This window comes from Hyaena hyaena, unplaced genomic scaffold (assembly GCF_003009895.1).
Source record: "Hyaena hyaena isolate Hyena2069 unplaced genomic scaffold, ASM300989v1 scaffold_906, whole genome shotgun sequence".
In the NCBI taxonomy this organism is placed as follows: domain Eukaryota; kingdom Metazoa; phylum Chordata; class Mammalia; order Carnivora; family Hyaenidae; genus Hyaena; species Hyaena hyaena.
Window position 1 is genome coordinate 149,483 of NW_024081532.1, and position 20,501 is coordinate 169,983.

Genomic DNA, 20,501 nt, shown 5'->3' on the forward strand with positions numbered 1-20,501 from the left:
GTGTATATTTTCCCTTTTTCTTCACTTTCCCCAGTGGAACTGTTCTTAAAAGCCACCAGTTTTTCCTCCTTTCACCCACCCTCACTTAAATTCCTTCCTTAATCAACTCCACAGGGATGGTAGGTTCAACTAGAGTTGAAATGAATGTCCACCCACATCATCTCCAGCCATCTGTGAAAAGCTGTGTTCCCCTAGGTCCCAATGCTTGCTCAAACAATGCTGACCCATAGGATTTACTCTGTACCCATGGATGTTTGATGTTCAAAATCTTCCTTCACCATTGTTTCACTTAATACCAACATAGACCTCACAGAACAAATGTTAGCTCCTCAAAGGACTGAAAAACAGACTCCACAAACGTTTGTACTGATGTACCTGAAACCGCAGATAATGGCTGGGTTTTAAACAAAGAGCCAAACACACTAGGGGTTAAATAAGCTGCTTCTCTTTCCACTGTTTATTATTAATGTACAAAATATACAAAATCAAAAGAAAAAAGAAAATACTCATCCCTCAAATCCATTGTGGCTCTAACCCAAGACCCTGCACAAAAGCCAACCAATCCACTGTTTTCACAGAAAACAACTGATGCCGAGACATGTGAAGGAGAGAGCTGGGGAAGGGCAAGTCAGCTTGTTGCACCCACCCAGGAAGGCACCTGGTGGGATTCAGAGGCAGCTGACAGGGCAAGGGAGCCAGAGGCCTCACACCGACAAGGTTCCAGGTAGGGGCAAAGAGTGCGCCAACTCCTGAAGGCAGTGCATGTAGTGTGACTGTCAGGCCCAGCATGCTGGGCAAGTTGATGAAAAGCTGGTCTCTCTGAAGTGTTTCACAAAGTTTCCAGAATGAGCTGTATGCAAGGGTGGACCAACACCAGCAGCCTCACCTATGCTAGCTAAAACTTCTACTGGATGCAGATGTGAATTGGCCATCACTGAACCTAACAGACCCATGATGCAGACTTTGGGTGTTCACAGAAGGTTGCAAAGTCTTGAGAAAGGACTCAATGTAAAAGCCTGTGTCAGGGCAGAAGTGGGGATGATGTATTCCAGAACTCAAATCCAGCCTGATTGAGCCCTCTCAGTGCAGTGGGATATAGAATAACCCTTTTACATCTCCCTACCCCATGAGGAATAATGAACTTGGCTGGGATGATTTCCTAAGTGCAGCTGATCCCATGTCAGTTCTGTGTGCATGTGGAGGACCCACAACAGGAGAGTAGAGGTGTTCTCCAGGATAACCAGCTTTAGGTTCTCAGGCTTTAAGGGCAATACTGGAAAGGGATTTGGGGTTATAGGGCAAATCTCCTCAAAAAAATGAAGCCAACTGGGTCTTCTCTTCAGTCCAGGGTACAGAATGTATCCAGTCTCTCCTCCTCAGACTGGAGGAAAATATGTACATCAATACGCACCAGTGATCAGAAAATCCCCAGAAACCCAAGCAGGTGGGAACTGAGGGGGCCGGCTCCTCATCAGCTGGGAAAAGGGGAAAAGTGGGCCTCACAGAAGCCATAACAGGGTAGAAGGAGCAAGGCTGCAGTCCACAGGGGTGTGTGTGGGTGGGGCAGAGGGGGTGGTCACTAGGGTAGGGGGGGCCCGTTGACACCCGGGTGGTAGAAGGCACAGTTGTTCTCATAGCGGCAGTTGCCCTTCATCATGAAATGTCGGCAAACGGGGCGATTTGACATGTCTGTGGGAATGACGGTGGAATGGTTAGATAGAATATGGCTGAGAGGTCATTGCCACCTTTGCCCCCACCTCCTCCCACCCTGCCCCATCCACAGCATCCTGAAAACTATCTTTCAGGGAGACCTGGAATCTTCATGGATTTGGGGAAGGGCAAAGGGTAGGAATTGAATGCATGCTGAGAATGAGGTGATCTCATGTTTGGCTTAGCACACCCAGGGTACTGATGCTCCCCCACAACCTGTATGGAACACCAAAAACCACATAGGGAACAGGAACTATTCTCACCTCCTCCATGACTGTGGCCTCCATCATGCCCTCGGTGGCCCCCTCCTCCATGGCCAGGGCCATCATGGCCACGGTGCTCATGAGGCGGTGGCCCTCGATGGTCATGGCCTCGGTGACCAGGTACATCATGAGGCCGGTGGCCATGGGGCCCTCCATGTCCAGGGCCTTCATGCGGACGATGTCCACCGCTTCCACCCATGCTCCCACCAGGACCTTCATGGGGGCGATGTCCGCCACCAGCACCCATACCTCCACCAGGGCCTTCATGGGGGCGATGTCCACTGCCTCCGCCCATGCCGCTGCCAGGGCCTTCATGGGGACGATGGCCACTGCCACTGCCCATGCCACTGCCAGGGCCTTCATGCGGACGATGTCCCCCACCTCCACCCATGCTACCACCAGGGCCTTCATGGGGGCGATGGCCACTGCTGCTGCTCATGCCCCCACCAGGGCCTTCATGAGGACGATGCCCACCACCTCCAACCATGCCCCCACCAGGACCTCCTCTTCCATTTGGGGGTCCTCCTCCAGAGCGACCTCCTCTGGCCCCTCGAAAGGGAGGAGGAGGAGGTTCATTTCCTCCTCGGCCACCACGGCCTCTATGGTATGGTCCAGGACCTGGTCCTGGACCCCCCCGCATTGGGCCACCCCGCATGGGGTCACCTGGGCCATCCCAGAAGGGATCACCCCCTCGTGGAGGGGGTGGGGGACCCAAGAGACGTGGACCCACTGGCCCACCAGGGCCTCCATGAGGACCTGTTAGGAGGAAAAAAGAGACAGTAGTTACTGTTACGTTACTTGTTACACTCAGGACAGCCTCTCCCAGCATTAACTACCTCCTCCCACCTTTTGGTCAACCTACACTATTACCAGACCAAAATCAAGCAGGTAAACCCCCCATTCCAACCTCTCATTTACCACCTACCTGGCATGGGTCCCCCAGGTCCAGGGGGGAAGTGCTGCATGGCCTTGGGGCCACCAGGACCTCCTGGTGGGAAACCATTGGCTACTGGACCAGGGCCTAATAGTCCATGTGGCACTGTTAATTTAAAAAAAAAAAAAAAAAAAACCAGTCAGCAAGAGGATTCTAGAAGAGTGGCATGACTTCCTACTTAGGTGAGATCCTCTGGCCCTTTCAGACCAACTTAGAGCAATGCTCTGTCCAGTCTTCCCCTCCCAATCTAGCAACAATACCCCTGCTCACCAATGTGAACCCTTTTCCCCGCACCCCAAAGTAGGCTTTCTCCCCCCAGGCCCCAGGGGTGGCCCTGTTGATTACCCAACATCTGCTTGATCTTGTCGGAATAGTCTGGTTGCTTTAGCAGTTCCTCTGAGGGATGACTATTTGGGCTACCCTGTGAGGAGGCAAGGTGAATTAAGAGCAAGGTAAACAACTGGCAGAGAAAAGAGAGACAGAGGAGGAGGTAAGTGAGAAGATGAGTACTGGGGTAAAAAGATAGGCAGATTCCAGAGAAAGTGGAAATGAAGAAGGTGGGCTCATACCATGATGGAGGTAAGGATCTCTTGGACATTGATGCCCCCTCCTCCAGGACCCTGGGGGCTCTTCCCAGCACCCATGCTTCCCATGAGATTGGCCAGGACAGGAGGCAACTTGGAGCCACCTGCCCCATCAGGTGAGCCACCAGCTCCCCCAGGCTCGAGGGTCTCAATATATGGGGTCTCATCCATAGAACACTCCTGCAAGAACAGGAGAACAATCAGGACTAACTTTGAAAGAATGGAGAGACACTTCCATTTGAAATGGAAATTAAATGTGAAAGACACATTAAAATCAATCACAATCTCCATTGCCATGTAGCATTCGCTCACCTCATCTAGGGGGATGAGCTTCGGGGGTACAGGTTCATAGGGCTCAGGATCAGGCTCATGAGGACTATTAGGAATGTCACAGGCAAGAAAAAAAAAAAGACAGTCAAATTATTTACTCAAGCTCTCACATTCCCTCCTCGCCTCCAAACCCTTCTAAATTACCCCAGGGCATATTCCCCTTGGCAGTTCAAGCACTTAATATGGGCATGGTTCATGCCTAGGGCGTGAACACTGTTCTGCTCACCTTTCCTTGTTCAGGAAGAGCTCCTGAAGGATTCCTTTCTCCCTCTCAGCCTGGATATATCGCTCCTGGCTATTGCTTCCAGGGGTGACCAGAGGTGAGGGAAGAACTAGGGGTCGTGGGCACACCCAGGGCACCTTCTCTTCCATATTGTCATGGCTTAGACGACGGGCTGTCTCAAATGCATGTCGGTCTGACAGTATCTCTCGTTTAGCTGCTTCACCAAAGTCCTTGATCTTATTCACATTTACTATTGGCAAGGAGAAAAGAGCAAAAGTAAGTACAACCAAGTCCTTTTTAAACTCCCTGTACTACCTACTACACAGGAATCTTGACCTCTAACCTCGTTCAGTTTCATCCAGTTCAAAATAGAAATATTCTCTCAGTTTGCCCTCCTCAGGCCATGTCACAGTCTTCCTCTTCCTGCCTTTCCGGGTCAGCTGGCTAGGATCTCCTGGACTCTCCACTGGCTTTGCATCCAGCGCTCCTGGCTCCAAAGAAGCTGTAAACAAGAGAGACTTTAGATGCAAGTCCTTTCTTTCAGAAAACCCCCAAACTTGAAGTAATTTCTAGACTTACCTGTATCCATGAGCTCTGGGACTTCAACAGGGGGAACCGGGGTTCCTGGGCGGTCTGTGTCCATAGGCTCACATGGAGGTGCTGGTTCCGGAGAAGAAGGTTTGGCTGTGCTTGGTTCTGTACTCGTTTTCCCTTCAAATGGGCTTGGCTATTATGAAAGAAAAATAAGTGAATGAGCTGATAAGAAAGCCAAAGTTAAGGGAATTAGTCCATGGTCCTAGACAGAATCCCTCATGAGTTCCTATAAAGGAAGACTTTGTCTCTCATACTGCCGACCTCCCACCCACACCCCGGCCTACATCTTGTCCTCCCCAACCATCCCTACCTGTTAAGCCCTTCCCTTCCTTCTACTTTACTTTTGACATCCTGTCACTGACACCTACTGCCCGTGGCTCATACCTTGGCAGCGGTAGGTGACAGCACCTTTTTCTTCTTCTTAATTTTGATACCTGGAACAGGGGCTGAATTGAGGGCATCCAGAAAGCCCAGGCCCTCCATAGCTACAAAAGGAAAAAGCATAAAATGGAATCATTAGACCTCCTTCACAATTCTATTCCTATACACAAATCTGGAAAGCCAATGGAGACTGTGCCTCAACTTAGGACACAATAAGGGGTACTTGCATGGCTCTGTCAGTTAAGAGTCCCACTTTGGCTCAGGTTCAGGCCCCATTTCGGGCTCTGTGTTAACAAGACAGTCTGTTTGGGATTCTCTTTCCCTTTCTCTCTGCCCCTTCCCCACGCATGCACTCACTCTCTGTCTCTCAAACTCTCATACAGGTTATTATTATTTTTCTTAAATATTCATTTATTTCTGAGAGAAAGAGGGACAGAGTAGGAGCAGGGGAGGGGCAGAGAGACAGGGAGACACAGAATCTGAAGCAGGCTCCAGGCTCTGAGCTGTTAGCACAGAGCCTGACATTGGCCTCAAACTCACAAACCATGAGATCATGACCTGAATTGAAGTCAGACACTTGACTAAGCCACCCAGACGCCCCTCAAAATAAACTTTAAAAAAATAGTAATAATGAAATAAAAAGGATTAAGACAAAACAAAAACAAAAAACAATAAAACTCAGGACACAATTTCAAGGTGCTAAGAAGCATATGTTGGATTTGTATAAGAAATGCTTGTTATTCTTATTAAAAATTTTTTATTTATTTTTAATTTACATAATCTCTACACACCCAACATGGGGCTCAAACTCACAACCTGGAGATCAAGAATTGCATGCTCTTCCAACTGAGCCAGCCGGGCACCCCTATTCTTTCTTTCTTTTAAAGGCAAACAACTTGTAGCTTGATTATGAATTAGAAATCAGGTAACTGAAGAAGCCAGCCCCATGGACATGACAGAATATCCTGCAGCTGGTAGTGCTCCTAACCAGTCACTGAATATCAGCACACCTCCATACCAACTCTAAAAGTATCCCTAAGTAATCCTATGAAAGGGGAGCTCCAAAGGTTCAAAAATTAAGACACACACACACACACGACACGAAAAAATCCATCCCCTACCTAGCCCCCAACATTCATTCCCATGAAAAGTTTGTTCCCAATTCCAAGTAAATTCCTCCACTTTAGACTCACGCTGTGGTGGGATGATCTTCACTTTGATCTCTTTGGTGGCATTCGGTGTTGTGTTCAGGGGCTTGTATTTCTTCTCTGCAGGGGGTGCAGCATCTCCTGGAGCAACTGTGGTGCTGTCAGAAGAGGAACAGTCAACATCTCTGACTCACCCTGACTTACCCCTTCTTTCTTCCTCATGTCCACAGACATAACCCATGCAGAAAGTCAGGATGTGGTCTATACCTCTGACGCTTGAGGGGGATGGGTTTAAGGTTGTACTTGTCAGAAACCACCACTGCACTGGCATTCTTCTTCACAGGCACCAAAGATGGGGTCTCCAGCTCTAGCCCTAGCGGGAAGGAAGAAACATGATATTGGGGTTGAACTCACTCCCATTCTTAACTCTTTTTCCCTGGTCCAACCCCAAATCTTCATCCAGCCCAAGTTTCACCCACTGGTCTTCCTTCTTCTGTATGTGTGCCCGTATCATAAATCAGCTATTCCACCAAAAGACCCTAGGTATGCATCTGCCCCCAGACTGTCCCAAGACCAGCCAACAGCCCTACCAGTGGAACGGAACTTGGCATGACTAGGTGCTGTGGTTCGGAGAGACTTGGGCTTCTCTTTCTTCTTCTCTGGGGCCTCCTCAGCCCGGGTCTCAGCTTTCACCTCAGTTAAGGGTCGCTCAGGAGGGGTGGTTCGACTCTTCCCCTCTTCTTTACGTTTTTTCTTATCTTTTTCTGTTATTAAAAAATGAAGCAGAAAAGGATTTTACTTAAAAAGAAACTGTTAGAAGTGAAGCAGACTCAAGGTACTGAAGGCCATGGCCCAGTGGGAAAAAAAATACATACAAGGGATAGAAGACTAAGGAGCTTACCAGCAGGCTGGGTACTGCTCTGGGAGCGGATGACAGCCATCCAGTCACTGACAAGGACTGAAGCCAATTTCCGGAGCTCTGCAGGTGAGAGTAAGGGGAAATGCCTAGGTAATTAAAAATATTATTCTTCCAATAACAGAAAATAGAGATGTTTAAAGATATACCATGAAAACTTGTTTAACAGAAAAAGTAATTCAGAGTTTTAAGAAGAATATGGGATAGGATTAAAAACCAAACTCTTCAAAATGGAACAATGAATCACATAATAGTCTTCGATTCCAATTCAACACTGGGTGTGGGGATGGGGAAGGGGGAGAATGAACATCAATTACACACAGAATACATTATAAAAACTACATCAGTTGTTTTACATATATTTCATGTGGTTGTTATAAACCTGAAGATTTTTAAACCTCCTTCACAGACATAGAAGTTAGAAAGCCAGAAAAACAGCAGAACAAAGCTAGTGCCAATGCTCTTCCCCTAACCAGTATTACTGTGTTGTCCTAAAGGCAAACAAAGTTTAAAGGAGGCAGATTTAGACCCATTTTTTTTTAAGTTTATTTTGAAAAAGAGTGAGCTTGAGCAGGGGAGGGGCAGAGAGAGAGAGAGGGAATACGGGAATATGAGAATCTCAAGCAGGCTCCATGCCTCCAGCACAGAGCTGGCTACCAGCACAGAGCTAGCCTCCGGGCTGCAACCCAGGAACCTTGAGATCATGACCTGAGCCAAAATTAAGCATCAGACTCTTGGTTTTGGTTCAGGTCATGATCTTACAGTTCGTGGTATAGAGCCCCTTGCCAGGCTCTGCACTCATAGCGCTGAGCCTGCTCGGGATTCTTTCTCTTCCTTTCTCTCTGCCCCTCCTGCCACCCATCAAAAATAAATAAACTTTAAAAAAATAAAATATTTTCTAGGCCATCATCTTTGTAAGAATGCTACTAGTGATAATGGCTTTTAAAAATCAATTAAGTGTAGCAAAAGCAAAGAGCTTAAAGCAGACCAATTTAGGAATGGGAAACAAAGGCATTGTTTATCTAGAGAAGATGATCAGAGAGAAGAAAGATGATCAGAGAATTTAAAGATAAAGGACAATATGTCTTTCCAAGTATGTGGAGGAAAAAAAAATCCTTTACAGCTCTTGCTTTTTGTACTTGGCAAATAACACATCTATGGCACCTCTCCTCTTGCCAATATTTTCACTCATTTACAGACTCGTTTAATAATGAGATTGTTGAAAACATTAAAACCTAACTTTTCAAATATTCACACAACCAGCAATTTCTATACTTAAGGCAACAACTTAATGCATCCCCAATGCAGGGATATCCTAAACCTTTTTGGAACAACTGAAACTATGGTCTAGTAAGACTTTACAGTTTATAAGGAATATATAAATTACAGTATCCAAAGTGGCAGCACAAGTGAGCCAACTGGAAAACAGGGAACAATATACCTGACAAAGAATAAGAGATGGGCAATGATTTAATAGGGTCTTTTGTAATGTATGTTACATTACAAATTATTATTAAAGATACTCTGTGATGTCATAAATTAGAAATGCTCAGTATCTAAAGGGCAGAATACAGCTAAAACAATGGAAAGCGAGAGATCTTTCACTGAAAGAATTCTGTGAGTTAAACCCTTTACTTCTGTAAATTTTCTGTGCTTTCTCCTAGAGATAAAAGAACTTCAGATAGGCTTACCTAGGTCTACATGCTTCTTCCATACCAAACTGCCAAAGCCTCTTTCCAAAAAGACCTAGGACAGTACTCCTTTCAGTCAACAGAGCAAGCCTGTATTCTGATCAGGGGATTAGCTCTGCTAGAATCACCTGTGGGATACTAGTGTCTTGTGCTTGTGGTTTGTACACTGGGTATAAACCCTTTTTTTCACTACAGAAAAGCTGTGACTTTCGGACCTGCTCCATTTCTGACCTGGGCTGGTTCACCCCTCCTTAGGCAACCTGGTGGTCCCCCGCTCCTGGGACGTCACCATATTGATGCCAAACTTAATGTGGACACCCGATCGGCATAGTGCACTACAGCCCAGAATTCCTGGGCTCAAGCAATCCTCCAGCCTCAGCCTCCCGAGTAGCTGGGACTATAGGCGCACGCCACCATGCCCAGCAGGCTGTGACTTTCTGGAGCCAGGCTCTGTCTCCAAGCCACAACTATATGGCCCTTGCTAAGGGCTCCACAACGCTCTGTCTTAGAAAAGGAAAGATTCTATTGATACCAAAGCTATGATCTACTCCAGTAGTCAAAGTTCCAACCATGCCCGAAAGAAAGGTGTTTACTGGTAGAAATAGTGTATCTATTGTAAAGAAAATACACACTGAGGGCGCCTGGGTGGCTTAGTCGGTTAAGCGTCCGACTTTCGCTTAGGTCATGATCTCGCAGTTCGTGGGTTCGAGCCCCGCGTCGGGCTCTGTGCTGACTGCCAGCTCAGAGCCTGGAGCCTGTTTCGGTCTGTGACTCCCTCTCTCTCTGACCCTCCCCTGCTCACGCTGTGTGTGTCTCTCTCTCCTAGAAATAAATAAAACATTTAAAAAAAAAAAAAAAAAAAAAGAAAATACACACTGAAGGTCTCAGAATATGCTTTATATTTAGAAAAACAGAAAGAGTGATGATGACACTCTCTAGAATGGTACTATTTTCCCGAAAAAATTTTAAGTGTATGCCTTTTACACCAAGAGATATTAAGAATCAGCTTCTAGTTAAAAGTGTAGTGTCTTATTTTACATTCAACAGTAGAGAAAAGGACAAATCTCATTCAGAATTGAGAACAGGAAAGGAGAACAGGTTAGAGAAACTCAATTTTTAAAAGAAAGAAAAAAGCAATGTGAGGTAGTAAGGAGTAACAGGACAGTTCAAGGATGGGAGTGAGACATGGAGAGAACTATGTGGAAGTAATGAGGAAGGACTATGACAGAAAGGAAGGACTGGCCCCTACCTTCATCCTCACTTGACTTGCTGAGTTGCTTCACCAGTTTGGCCGTGTTGTTCTATGAGAGACAGGGAGAAAGGTTAAGTGCTAGGAGGAAAATAAGTCCTTTCAGAGCTAACAACTGCACAAACTCACTGACAGTTTCTTTTATTATTATTATTATTTTTTTTTTAGATTTTATTTTTAAGTAATCTCTATACCCAACATGGGGCTTGAACCCCTAACTCCAAGATCAAGAGTCACACTCTTTTTTTTTTTTTTTTTACAGAATTTTATAAGTCTTTTTTTTTTTAAAATGTTTTATTTATTTCTAGGAGAGAGAGAGAGAGACAGCGTGAGCAGGGGATGGTCAGAGAGAGAGGGAGTCACAGACTGAAACAGGCTCCAGGCTCTGAGCTGGCAGTCAGCACAGAGCCCGACGCGGGGCTCGAACCCACGAACCGCGAGATCATGACCTAAGCGAAACTCGGACGCTTAACCGACTAAGCCACCCAGGCGCCCCAAGAATCACACTCTTCTGACTGAGCCAGCCAGGTGCCCCAGCCACAATCTTTTTTTTCTTAAAGTTTATTTTGAAAGAGACTGATAGCATGGTAGGGGAGGGTAAGAGTGATAGAGGACAGAGAGAGAATCCCAAGTAGGCTTGCCATTGTGGCGCTCGAAACCATGAAGCTGTGAGCTGAAACCAAGAATCAAATGCTTAACTGACTGAGCCACCCAGGTGCCACTCCCCCACCCTACAATTTCTTAATAGTCCGTAACTGCAACTTTTACTTTACCTTTTACAAAACCTTCGTAAACATACTTTTATTTTTTTAAGTTTATTTCTTTTGGAGAGAGTGAGCAAGTGTGAGCAGGGGAGGGGTAGAGAAAGAGGGAGTGAGAGAATCCCAAGCAGGCTCTGTGCTGTCAGTGCAGAGCCCAGTGTGGGGCTTGAACTCACCAACTGTGAGATCATGACCTGAGCTGAAACCATGAGTCAGAAGCTTAACTGATTGAGTCGCCCAAGTGCCCCTTTGTAGACATATTCATACTTAAGCCTTAAAACAACAGGGGTGCATGGGTGGCTCAGTCAGTTAAGCAATCGACTCTTGGCTTCGGCTCAGTTCATGAACTTACAGTTTCAGGAGTTCAAGCCCTGAGTTAGGCTCTGCACTGGCAGCAAGGAGACTGCTTGGGATTCCTTCTTCCTCTCTCTCTGTTCTTTCTTCACTTGAATTAATTATCTCTTTCTCAAATAAATGAAACTAAAAAAAATTTTAAAAGTGGCACAATGTCACTTAAAATAACAAGCAAAAAAACACCAACAAAGGATGAGAAAACTGAGGCTCAAATACATTAAGTGCCCCAGCCACACACCTATTAAATTTAGTTTTCTGATACTAAATTCCTAGATTTTCTTTTTCTTTTTAATTTTTTTTTTTTACATTTATTTATTTTTGAGAAGCAGACCATGAGCAGGGGAGGGGTAGAGAGGGAGATACAGAATCTAAAGCAGGCTCTAGGCTCTGAGCTGTCAGCACAGAGTATGACAAGGGGCTCAAACCCACAAACCTGGAGATCATGACCTGAGCTGAACTTGTACACTTAATCAACTGAGCCACCCAGGCTCCCCAAATTCCTAGAAAAATTTTTTCTACCACTCTCCTTCACAGGCCCAAGACTGCAACGCCATCAGTGCCAATGTAAGTATTTTATCTGTTAGGCTAAAGTAAAAAGGAAGCACTAGGATTGTAAAGCTTAAGGTACCTGCTTGAGATGGTCCACAGTGAGCGGTAGGTGCTGCAGGGTCAGCAGAATTTGCTGCAAGAGGGGAATGTTGTTGGTTGTCTTTGAATAGGTCAGCCAATTGTTAAGAAGCTTGTAGCCACCAACATCAATAAACCTGCAGGCAGGTAGGAGAATCTGTAATGCCCTTCCTAGGTTTTAGAGTGCCACATCCCACATTCCTACTCCCCCATCAATGACCTAGAAACCCCAGGCCTCACCTCCCCCACCTTCTAACATCTTCCCATCCCAGCCTCCCAGATCCCCACTTACTTGACCAGTATTTCTGGTGACTGGGTCTGCAGGAGAATGTTCAAGTAAGTGCATCGACTCACCATCTTTCGTGCTTCCTTCATCAGGCTGTGGGAGGGAAATGAAGGTTAGAAACAGAGCGGCTATAGCTCCTCTTCTTTCAGCAGAAGCATCTCTAATCTGTGGGAGTGCCTAAAAATCCCTGAGGACTTGGGACTTTGAAACAGTAGAAGAGTCACACAAGCCTCTTGGAAGATGGGATGGATCCAGAGTGAAATGAAAACCTATGAGAGGATGGAAGACAACTCAGGCGACACTGAAGTCTCTGATCTGGGGAGGTGAGCATCACTGCTACCACACAGGACACACATGATTCTGCTTCCTGGTGAAGAATCCTAGCACTAACAGCCATGAGTTCATAGTCTGTTCAGGAGTGGCTTAGTCCTTTGCTTTCCCTGGGCAACTGGAGGGTCCCTAAAGGGAAAATGACACTTTGGGTATGGGGAATGTGACCCAAAACAGAATCAAGAATTCTGCTCCCCTGCTCCCTTCCTTCCAAAATGTGGCACCCTCAAGACCGTGGATATCCAAATATCCAAGTTCCATTATGGACAGAAACCAAGGGATCACCTTTTCCTATCACTTACTCTAAAATTACTGGGTTTCAATCGTATTCCCACTGACTCTCCTTTTCCCCTCCAAGAACACTCATTCCTGTCTGCCTTACGTAAGGTCCTATTATAACATACAATAGCCATTACCCACAATGAATCCAAAGATAGGCAGACTCACCTGAAGATCTTGGAAATGCCATCCACACTCTTGACTTCCCCATCTCGGTTAAGGAAGCTATCCAGGCCCTTGAGAAGCTCTTTGGGATCTATGGGACCCGAACCCATGATTGAGGTTTCTAAGACAAGGACAAAACAAACCCAGAGAATAAGTGGGCAGCAAGGAGAGTCCCACTATGCCATCTAATAAATTCCATTTTTATATCTGGCAAAATTTTGTGACTAATTATTCAATCTATATTCAACTACTCTCACCATTTTCTAGATATAAAAATCAAAACAGACCATCACACCACTGAGAAAAAAGGCCTGGCAAGTTAAGTGTGGTGTTAATACAGGATTGAATTAGGAGACAATTAGACTGGAGGACTGGGCAGTACACCTTTCTCTCTTCCTCCCAGTTGCATCCTTTCAAGATAGCTAACTTCACTAAACTGTATTAGAGCTAAGAATCAAGTGCCCATAACAAAACACTCAATATTCCAAGGCATTTTTGCTTATTGTTAGTTCCTGTTTCTCCTTAGCAGCTGATAAATTTGGTCTGAAAAAAGCCTGGAGCTTGATAAGAACTGGGCAAATCTTGGACAAGGTTAAATGTCTTCTAACATTAGTCCGTTCAGTTCCTTTTTATCTTAGTCTATTTAGTCATAATCACCTCAAGCGGCAGGATATGCTCTGCTCGCACTTGGAGACAATCAGCTAAAACGGCAGGTGATACAAAACTTGGTAACAAAACTTTTCCCTCAAGAGAGTTGAGGGGAGCTCTCAGAAATGGAGACAAATGGACATAAAAGAAATCAAGCTGGCACTCCTCAGCCTTGAACAGAATTGGCACTCATTAACCAAATACTGCACGTTATATTGTTTTAAAGGCAAGAGGAAGACTGCTTTGTGATTTCAAAAGCAAAGACACAAATCTGATCACACTCCTCTCCTAAATCACACTACAATCCAAGATCTCCAAGAAAGGCCTGAAATTAGAAACCATAGAGCCAAAAAGAATGGAGTAAAGCTAGAAGCTGGAAAAATGCCATTAACTTTTTAAGTAACTACTTTAGACCAGGTTAGAAAAGGAGCTCATTAAAAGCTAAACTCTGTTATGGGACGAAGTGTGAAGCAATTTCTAGGCCAGAACTCAAGGTAATTTAGAATCTGTGTGGCTCTGATTGGGATTTTTATCCACAATGCCTCTAAACATTGACTTCTGAGAACCAAAAAAGAAAGCTACCTCAGTAATATTTGCGCTTGGAATATAAGGTTAACATTGGTTAGAAAGGAGGCAAGAAAATAACTTCTTGCCTTCTGCTTCTAGTACAGACAACAGGATCTCAGTAGAAGGGTGGGAAAATCAGTGTTTAACAATGATGTCTGAATTTTGTGCAGAAAAGAGAACAAGTTCTTATAAAATAACAAACTCATTTTATATGTTCTCAGACAACTAAAAAAGATAAACAAGCATACAATCTCAACTTTTTAGTCCTCTCAACAAAAAGGGCAATAAATTTCCAAATAGATCCTAACAGCCTAGGGAAGAAGCAGCAGAAGCAGGGAAGATGTTGGTTCTTGAGATCATAACCTGTGGGCTGAATAGAGAGGAGATAAGGTAAGAAATGCTGAGAGATGAGTAACTCTGGGTGAACCGTGCTGTTGCTGCTGCTGCCCTGGAACCTCCACAAAGACAGGTAGAACCTGAATTCAGAGGAAAAAACACTCAAGTAGAATACTGGATAAGATTAGAAGCCCATGGGCCAAATCCACTGAAATCCACTGATTCTTAGAGGCAGACATGGATATAAAGGCATTTTTCCCATGCAGTAAGATACTACATAAAGTGATATACAGATACTATACCAAGAGATACACAGATACAACGGGATACACAAAACAGATTTCCCATTTGTTAGAGATTAGAAAAGCAATGAGTGAATCTAAAGTAATACATATCATCAACGAAAATATACACAATTTGACAAAAGCCTTAAATTAAATTAATAACACTTCAAACCAGTGCTACTCCCCCACCCCCGCCCCTTCCAGCCAAATACAGCTGATCGCAATGATTCAAACTGAGAGTAGGATATACATTGCCTTGGAGAACTACCTTTGGCATATCCAAGTCTGAGCCAAACCAACAGGACTACTACCCCTACTTCCTTCAGAAACTCAAACAAAAAGTGTCACCCGAGGTCAAATGTTCCTTCAGTTAAGAGGGTGGGAGAGAAGAGAATATCTATACCCAGGAAAGGGACCAATGAACGCAAAGCTAAATCCTATCCAGTGCCTTCTTGCTGGAAATGGGAACCAGGGACAACTTTTTCATTCCCATTCATAACAAGCAATAATCATGAGGGGAAGTGAGAAGATAAGGCCGATATGTTAAATATTAGGTTTCCGCTATTATTTTTCCTATCTATATTTTGGAAGTATAATTAACAAAACTAAAGTTTGTCTTCTAAGTACCAATCATGAGAAAATGTAAATGGGTTTTCTCATGGCTTTCCTACAGGCAAATTAGTTTTCACTCACTTAAAATTAAGGACTCCAAATGTCTTACAACCAAATTTCCTTACTTCAAAGTCAGTACATTCTGAAAGAAGCTACAAGGCACTCAAGTGGAAAGAAATGAAGAGTCTAAATTCCTGGCACAGGCCTACAGTGGAAAAGGCAAAGGAGTTGAACAGGGAAGGAGGGGCAGTAACCAAGTGTCAACATTACCCAGTCATATCTGGAGCCTGGAATGAATACTTGAGGAAGCTTTCTGGAACCAAAAATAATCTAGGGCATGACATGTTTGCTTTTAATTTCCTTCAAGATAGAACATACAGAATAAGGAGGGATGGGGAGAGGGAAATAACCCCAGCCTTATATCCACCTTGTTCTAAGCTGTGCATTCCTTCTTATGGAGGATATTGCAAGCGGAGATGAGCATTACTGACACAGGCATTGATTTTCTACCTTTCTTACCAGAAACTTAAAAAGTCCTTAAGAGACACCAACTCCTGCCTCTAAAATGAGTTTTCCTTGAGGGTTATTCAATTAACAAGGTGAAAAATACCTAGGTTGGCAAAAATTATTCCATATGCATCACCAAGAAAAAAGAACTTAATTGGTTCAGGACAAAAACCCTATGAAAATCGGAGCCCTTCTAAAAACAATCACGACACTCTTATAACAAACGAAGGAGTCTGAGTTTACCTTGAGAAGTCTTAGCACTTCTGGAAAATGTTTTGTACCTGACCTTACACTGCCCTCCCCGCTCCTTTTCTTGGTTTTGAGGTTATTTCCAATAGGGCTCAGTGGACTGAAATAGGTCTCTTGGGTAATGTATAAGGCCTTACCTCTCCTAAGTATAAGCCCCTATCCGTCAAACTCCTTTTGAAAACCTGGTACAGTGGCCTCCCCAAAACCTTACTTGCCATTCAGTAAGGATGTAAAATCACCTCCCACCTGCCAGCAAAGTATCCCAGAAAATAACTCTGGCCACAAACTACAAGGATCAGGTTCTCCAAGGTTCTCTGGATGGATGTGATTTCCCTATCTCCCATTTTAAGGAAGATCTTCTTTATTAATCCCCTGTTCACTAGAGATCAGGAACCCCAATGGGCAGAATGTTCAGCTCCCAAGCAAGATATGCTGCAGAGGCACATGGCAAACTGCTTAAAAGATAAAAAAAAAAACTTGTGGTCAATAGACACGTGGAAGAGTCCCTCCCACCCAATCCAGAAGTTTAAGCACTAATTAGAGAATCCATACCCAACAGAAAATTAGCCCTGAAGTCTCACCAAGTCACCAAAGGACAGCTGTTCAAAAGGGATTTCCAATTCTGCCTAGAGAGTCCACTCTTCAAGGCAGGACTTTATAAAAAAAAATGAAAGTATATAGAGTTGGACAAAGATTTGACTAAAAAAGTTGGAGGAAGATAGATAAGGGACAGGACACCCAATACCACCCTCAGATAGGGCATGGCTTTGAACATGCACCAACTGCTAAAGCACTGCATGAGTTGAAAATGAAGAAGACATTATTTTCCCATTAATGTTTAAGGAATTTCTTTCTAAAGGGAAGGAAAAAGAAATTCAAAAGGGTAGTTCTTTGGAAATAAGAAATGAAGGTTGTGAAATGTAATACCAGAAAGGTTTTGCTTACCAGACACCGTAGTAGCTTGCATCCCCCTGCCTTGAGTTTACAACTGCTGCTTCCTTTCCTATTCACTTCTCATCCTAGTACCAATGTACAGGAGCTAAGCAACTGGAGAACGTGACACAGCACTGAACACAAAGAGTTTATCCCCAAACCCAGAGGTGGGAATAAGGGTGATTTAAAAGAAAGTTTTCAGGTACCCACCATCCCCCGGGTCTATACAAAGTGACCAAATGCAGGCCCAAGGACTGGTTCCTGGGCAGAAATGGCGCATTTCAGTGTCATTAGGCCCCATTTGTCTATTCAAGTCACTTTCACAAGTCCTCTTTCACCAGTATCCCCCACCACACACCTACATACACACACACACACACACACACACACACACACAGAGCTCTCTCTCACACACACACACACACACACACACACACACACACACACACCACCAGAAGGCTCCCAGTCTTAAAATATAGTTGGTTTGACTGGTATCCACCCCTGGCAACTGAAGCGGGGAAAACTTCCAAGCTGTTGTGATGCGTGAAGGAAGGTGAAAATAAAAGCAACAAGCTTTGGTTGTTAAATATAAACACTAGAACTGCCCAGGAGATGAACAACTTCAAGACCTAAGCCCTATAAGCTTTTTTCTTTCAAGAATATAAAAGATACTTTAAAGAAAATACAGAAAATGTCTTTTTCTGTCTAGCAGCAGCGTGCACAGGGAGTCCAGAAAGCATCTGCTCAGGGGTGGAGTTTCAAGAGGGTGGAGAGGAAGAAAGCTGATTACATCACCTTTCCATGCTGCTCCTCCCCCTTGACCAAGTTTCTAGGGCGGCCCTAAGCTCTGGATGGCAAAAGGGGGAGAAAAAACAACAAAGAAGCAGGGACGACGCCATTTTGTAATGGAGAAGAAAACTTAAAAATGCTATCACGGCTCTGCCGGCAGCGAGTTACATTAAAAAAACATCCCTTTTCAGTAAATACCCCAAACCAGCCACCCACCCTGAATGGTCTTTAACCTAATTGGAGTAAGAGTTGTGAAAATAAAACCAATTCAAATAGTTAAAAGAACATTTTTCTGCAGGGAAGAATTGAATTTGCAACTGAGGTTCAACCTGCTACCATCGAGCACCCCCATCCTCCCTATAAAGGGAAAGGGGGAGGACTTGGACCCCTCTCAACAAATAGGGTTGAGGTGGGAGGACAGGAGAAAAATGGGCCAAGACACAACCTGCAACGCCGCTTGGAAGACAAAAGGACAAGGAAAGTCGCCATATTGAAGCAGGGAAGAAAAAAATTCCTTTTAACGACACAAATCTTTTAGAAAGCTAGCATTCAATTGCACTAAATGGCTTTTAAAGTTATACTCCTGAATTCCACATTTCCCAACCTTTCCACCCCCTATTAAAACTGTATTCCCACCCACCAAAACGTATCAAGTTAAAATGTTAATCACTTTTTTGCTCTTAAATAACCTACGCAACCTGCAACAATTAAAAACATTCTTTACCTCCCCATTATCTTGTATGTACTGGCACTAAGATTATATTTTGTACTAAGTGTCTTGCAATCTTTATTCCTAGATTGCCACCTATTTTAACCACACAAATATATCCCAAGCAAATTACATTAAAATTGAGAGGATTTAACAATCATTTAAAGTCATAGCCAGCTATATTTCTCTCTGCCCAACTCCTTACCCTGCAATCTTTATGTACAGATTGCTTATTAATCTGGTAAATTGAAAGGCGCCCTGCTTGTCTCACACACAAAGAAGTGGGACTTCTGGGCCACAAGATCCACCATCTTTTGTATGTGAGCTCATTAACCCTTTTGAAGACTGCTAACAAGAGGAAGTTAACCATTCCTCCCTATAAAAAGCACACACTTATGGCTTTGGCAGTCTGGAAATTGGCTGGATTACCAAGGGTTAACCATCAAAATCCTCACTTGCTGGCCCTCCCTCCACCCTTTCCTTGCCTGCAGCAGGACAGGAAGGTAGGTGGCAGGGGAGAGAGAACAAGACTGTTTAGACCAAAGGCCCTCTTTTAATGGAGATTAAGTGACCGGCTTGGTCCTTCTCCAATTTTCTATTTTGTTCTATTGTCTCATTTTCCTCTCATTATTTTTGGTTTCACAACGGGAAACGTTGATTTCTTGTTGCAAGGCTGGTTTTGGAAAATTCGACACTTACTATCCAATTTTTTTGCGACGTCAGCACCTCGGGCTCAGGGGGGTAGGGGGCTCAAATTTTGGAGAAAAAAAATAAAACAACCAACCAGGACCCAAAACTCAATTATTTGGGGGGTCTCATTGGATCAAAAAGTCTCTTAAAAAAATGAAGGCCAACTCAGTATTCATTTTCCCCCCACCCAACTCCATTTAGGGAGGGGGGGTCGTAGAAAAAAAGTTCTGAGTGGATTCAAAAAAGTAAACGCTGGATAAGTGAATTTGGGTGGGTTTGGGAAGGGTGGGTGGTTGATTATTTTTGAAGTTATGTGGTGACGGTCCTTCGGCCACAGATTTCAAGTCCCATGCAGCGTGGGCTGGTGGGGTGGGCAAGATAGGTGGGAAAGGGCAGAAGACACAAGTGGTTGGGCTGGTGGCTGCTGTTTTCCCTTTCCCCCCTCTCAGGATCCTTTCAAGGGCTTAGATGTTGCTGCGGCTTGTTTTTTTCCTCGTGGCCGGCCTGTCTTTCTCCGAGAAAATGCAAACCTAGGATAAAAGGAACAGAAGGGAGAAAGATGTAATAAACACGGGTTGCTTTAAACACCCAAAGTACCAGTGTTTTGTCTACAATCACATACAGGTTCAATCCCGAACACAGCCGCCTTTTATAAGCCATGGTCCTCCAAAGAACCCATCCTTAAACCCCTCCCCAGGCCTACGATCCCAACAAAACTTTACCCTCCAACCGACCACACAGCCAAACTTACCTCTAAACGAACCTCAGAATGGCGGCTGCCGGCTCGGGCGGAGTCTTTTATACCAGGACGCCGCCCAACGCGCCCAAACATGCTAGTGAAACGCCCTTGTCGCGAGACATTGTGTGCGGGGCGTGAATTCATTGGCCAACCCGAAAGACAACTCGCTAGCTGATTGGCTATCCTTCCTTCACCGTCGCTCAGCCCTTCCCCCTCGGGACCTTCTTCCGCCTCCTTCCTGCCCCCCAGCCCCGGCAAGCGCGTGATCAGAGAGCCTAGCACCTCCCTTTCCTCTCCTTCCACCACTTCCGTCCTCCAGCACATTTCTCACCCTGGTTGGTAGAACCGGGCCGGCGCATGCGTATTGAGAAGATGTCGGTCGAAATCCCTTTCAAAATTGTTTAAAACCCAAACCCTAAGTATGAGATCTAAGAGTCGTAGTGACTGGTTCAGGAAAAACTCAATTTTGAGGCCGAATTCAATTGTGACGCAGTTGAAATTGGCTTCTCCCCCCCAGCCCCCCCTTTTACGTTTCCGTCCTGACGCAAGGGAGGGGCCGCCTCCCGCACTGCGGACTCGCCCTTGGCCTACCGTAGTCAGTTTCTTGGAGCAT

The 20,501-nt window shown here is 44.8% G+C and overlaps 1 protein-coding gene across 2 annotated transcripts; it reads right to left on the reverse strand.

Annotated features, from left to right (window-relative positions):
- Positions 1 to 427: 427 nt before the first annotated feature.
- Positions 428 to 20,499, reverse strand: PPP1R10 (protein phosphatase 1 regulatory subunit 10). Of its 2 annotated transcripts, none has more exons than XM_039220556.1 (20): positions 20,480 to 20,499; positions 19,159 to 19,679; positions 12,829 to 12,946; positions 12,058 to 12,144; positions 11,767 to 11,902; positions 10,024 to 10,075; positions 7,069 to 7,146; positions 6,758 to 6,931; positions 6,435 to 6,540; positions 6,213 to 6,325; positions 5,023 to 5,123; positions 4,624 to 4,771; positions 4,388 to 4,546; positions 4,048 to 4,294; positions 3,804 to 3,867; positions 3,477 to 3,671; positions 3,253 to 3,328; positions 2,899 to 3,012; positions 1,974 to 2,729; positions 428 to 1,689 (listed from the first exon to the last, which is right to left on the reverse strand). In XM_039220556.1, exons 3-20 carry the CDS (start codon positions 12,933 to 12,935, stop codon positions 1,580 to 1,582), a joined length of 2,823 nt encoding a protein of 940 aa, XP_039076487.1. In that variant the 5' UTR covers positions 12,936 to 12,946; positions 19,159 to 19,679; positions 20,480 to 20,499; the 3' UTR covers positions 428 to 1,579. The 2 variants fall into 2 exon arrangements, with proteins under 2 accessions (XP_039076487.1, XP_039076486.1); XM_039220555.1 differs by lacking the exon at positions 20,480 to 20,499 and adding an exon at positions 19,901 to 20,053.
- Positions 20,500 to 20,501: the final 2 nt, after the last annotated feature.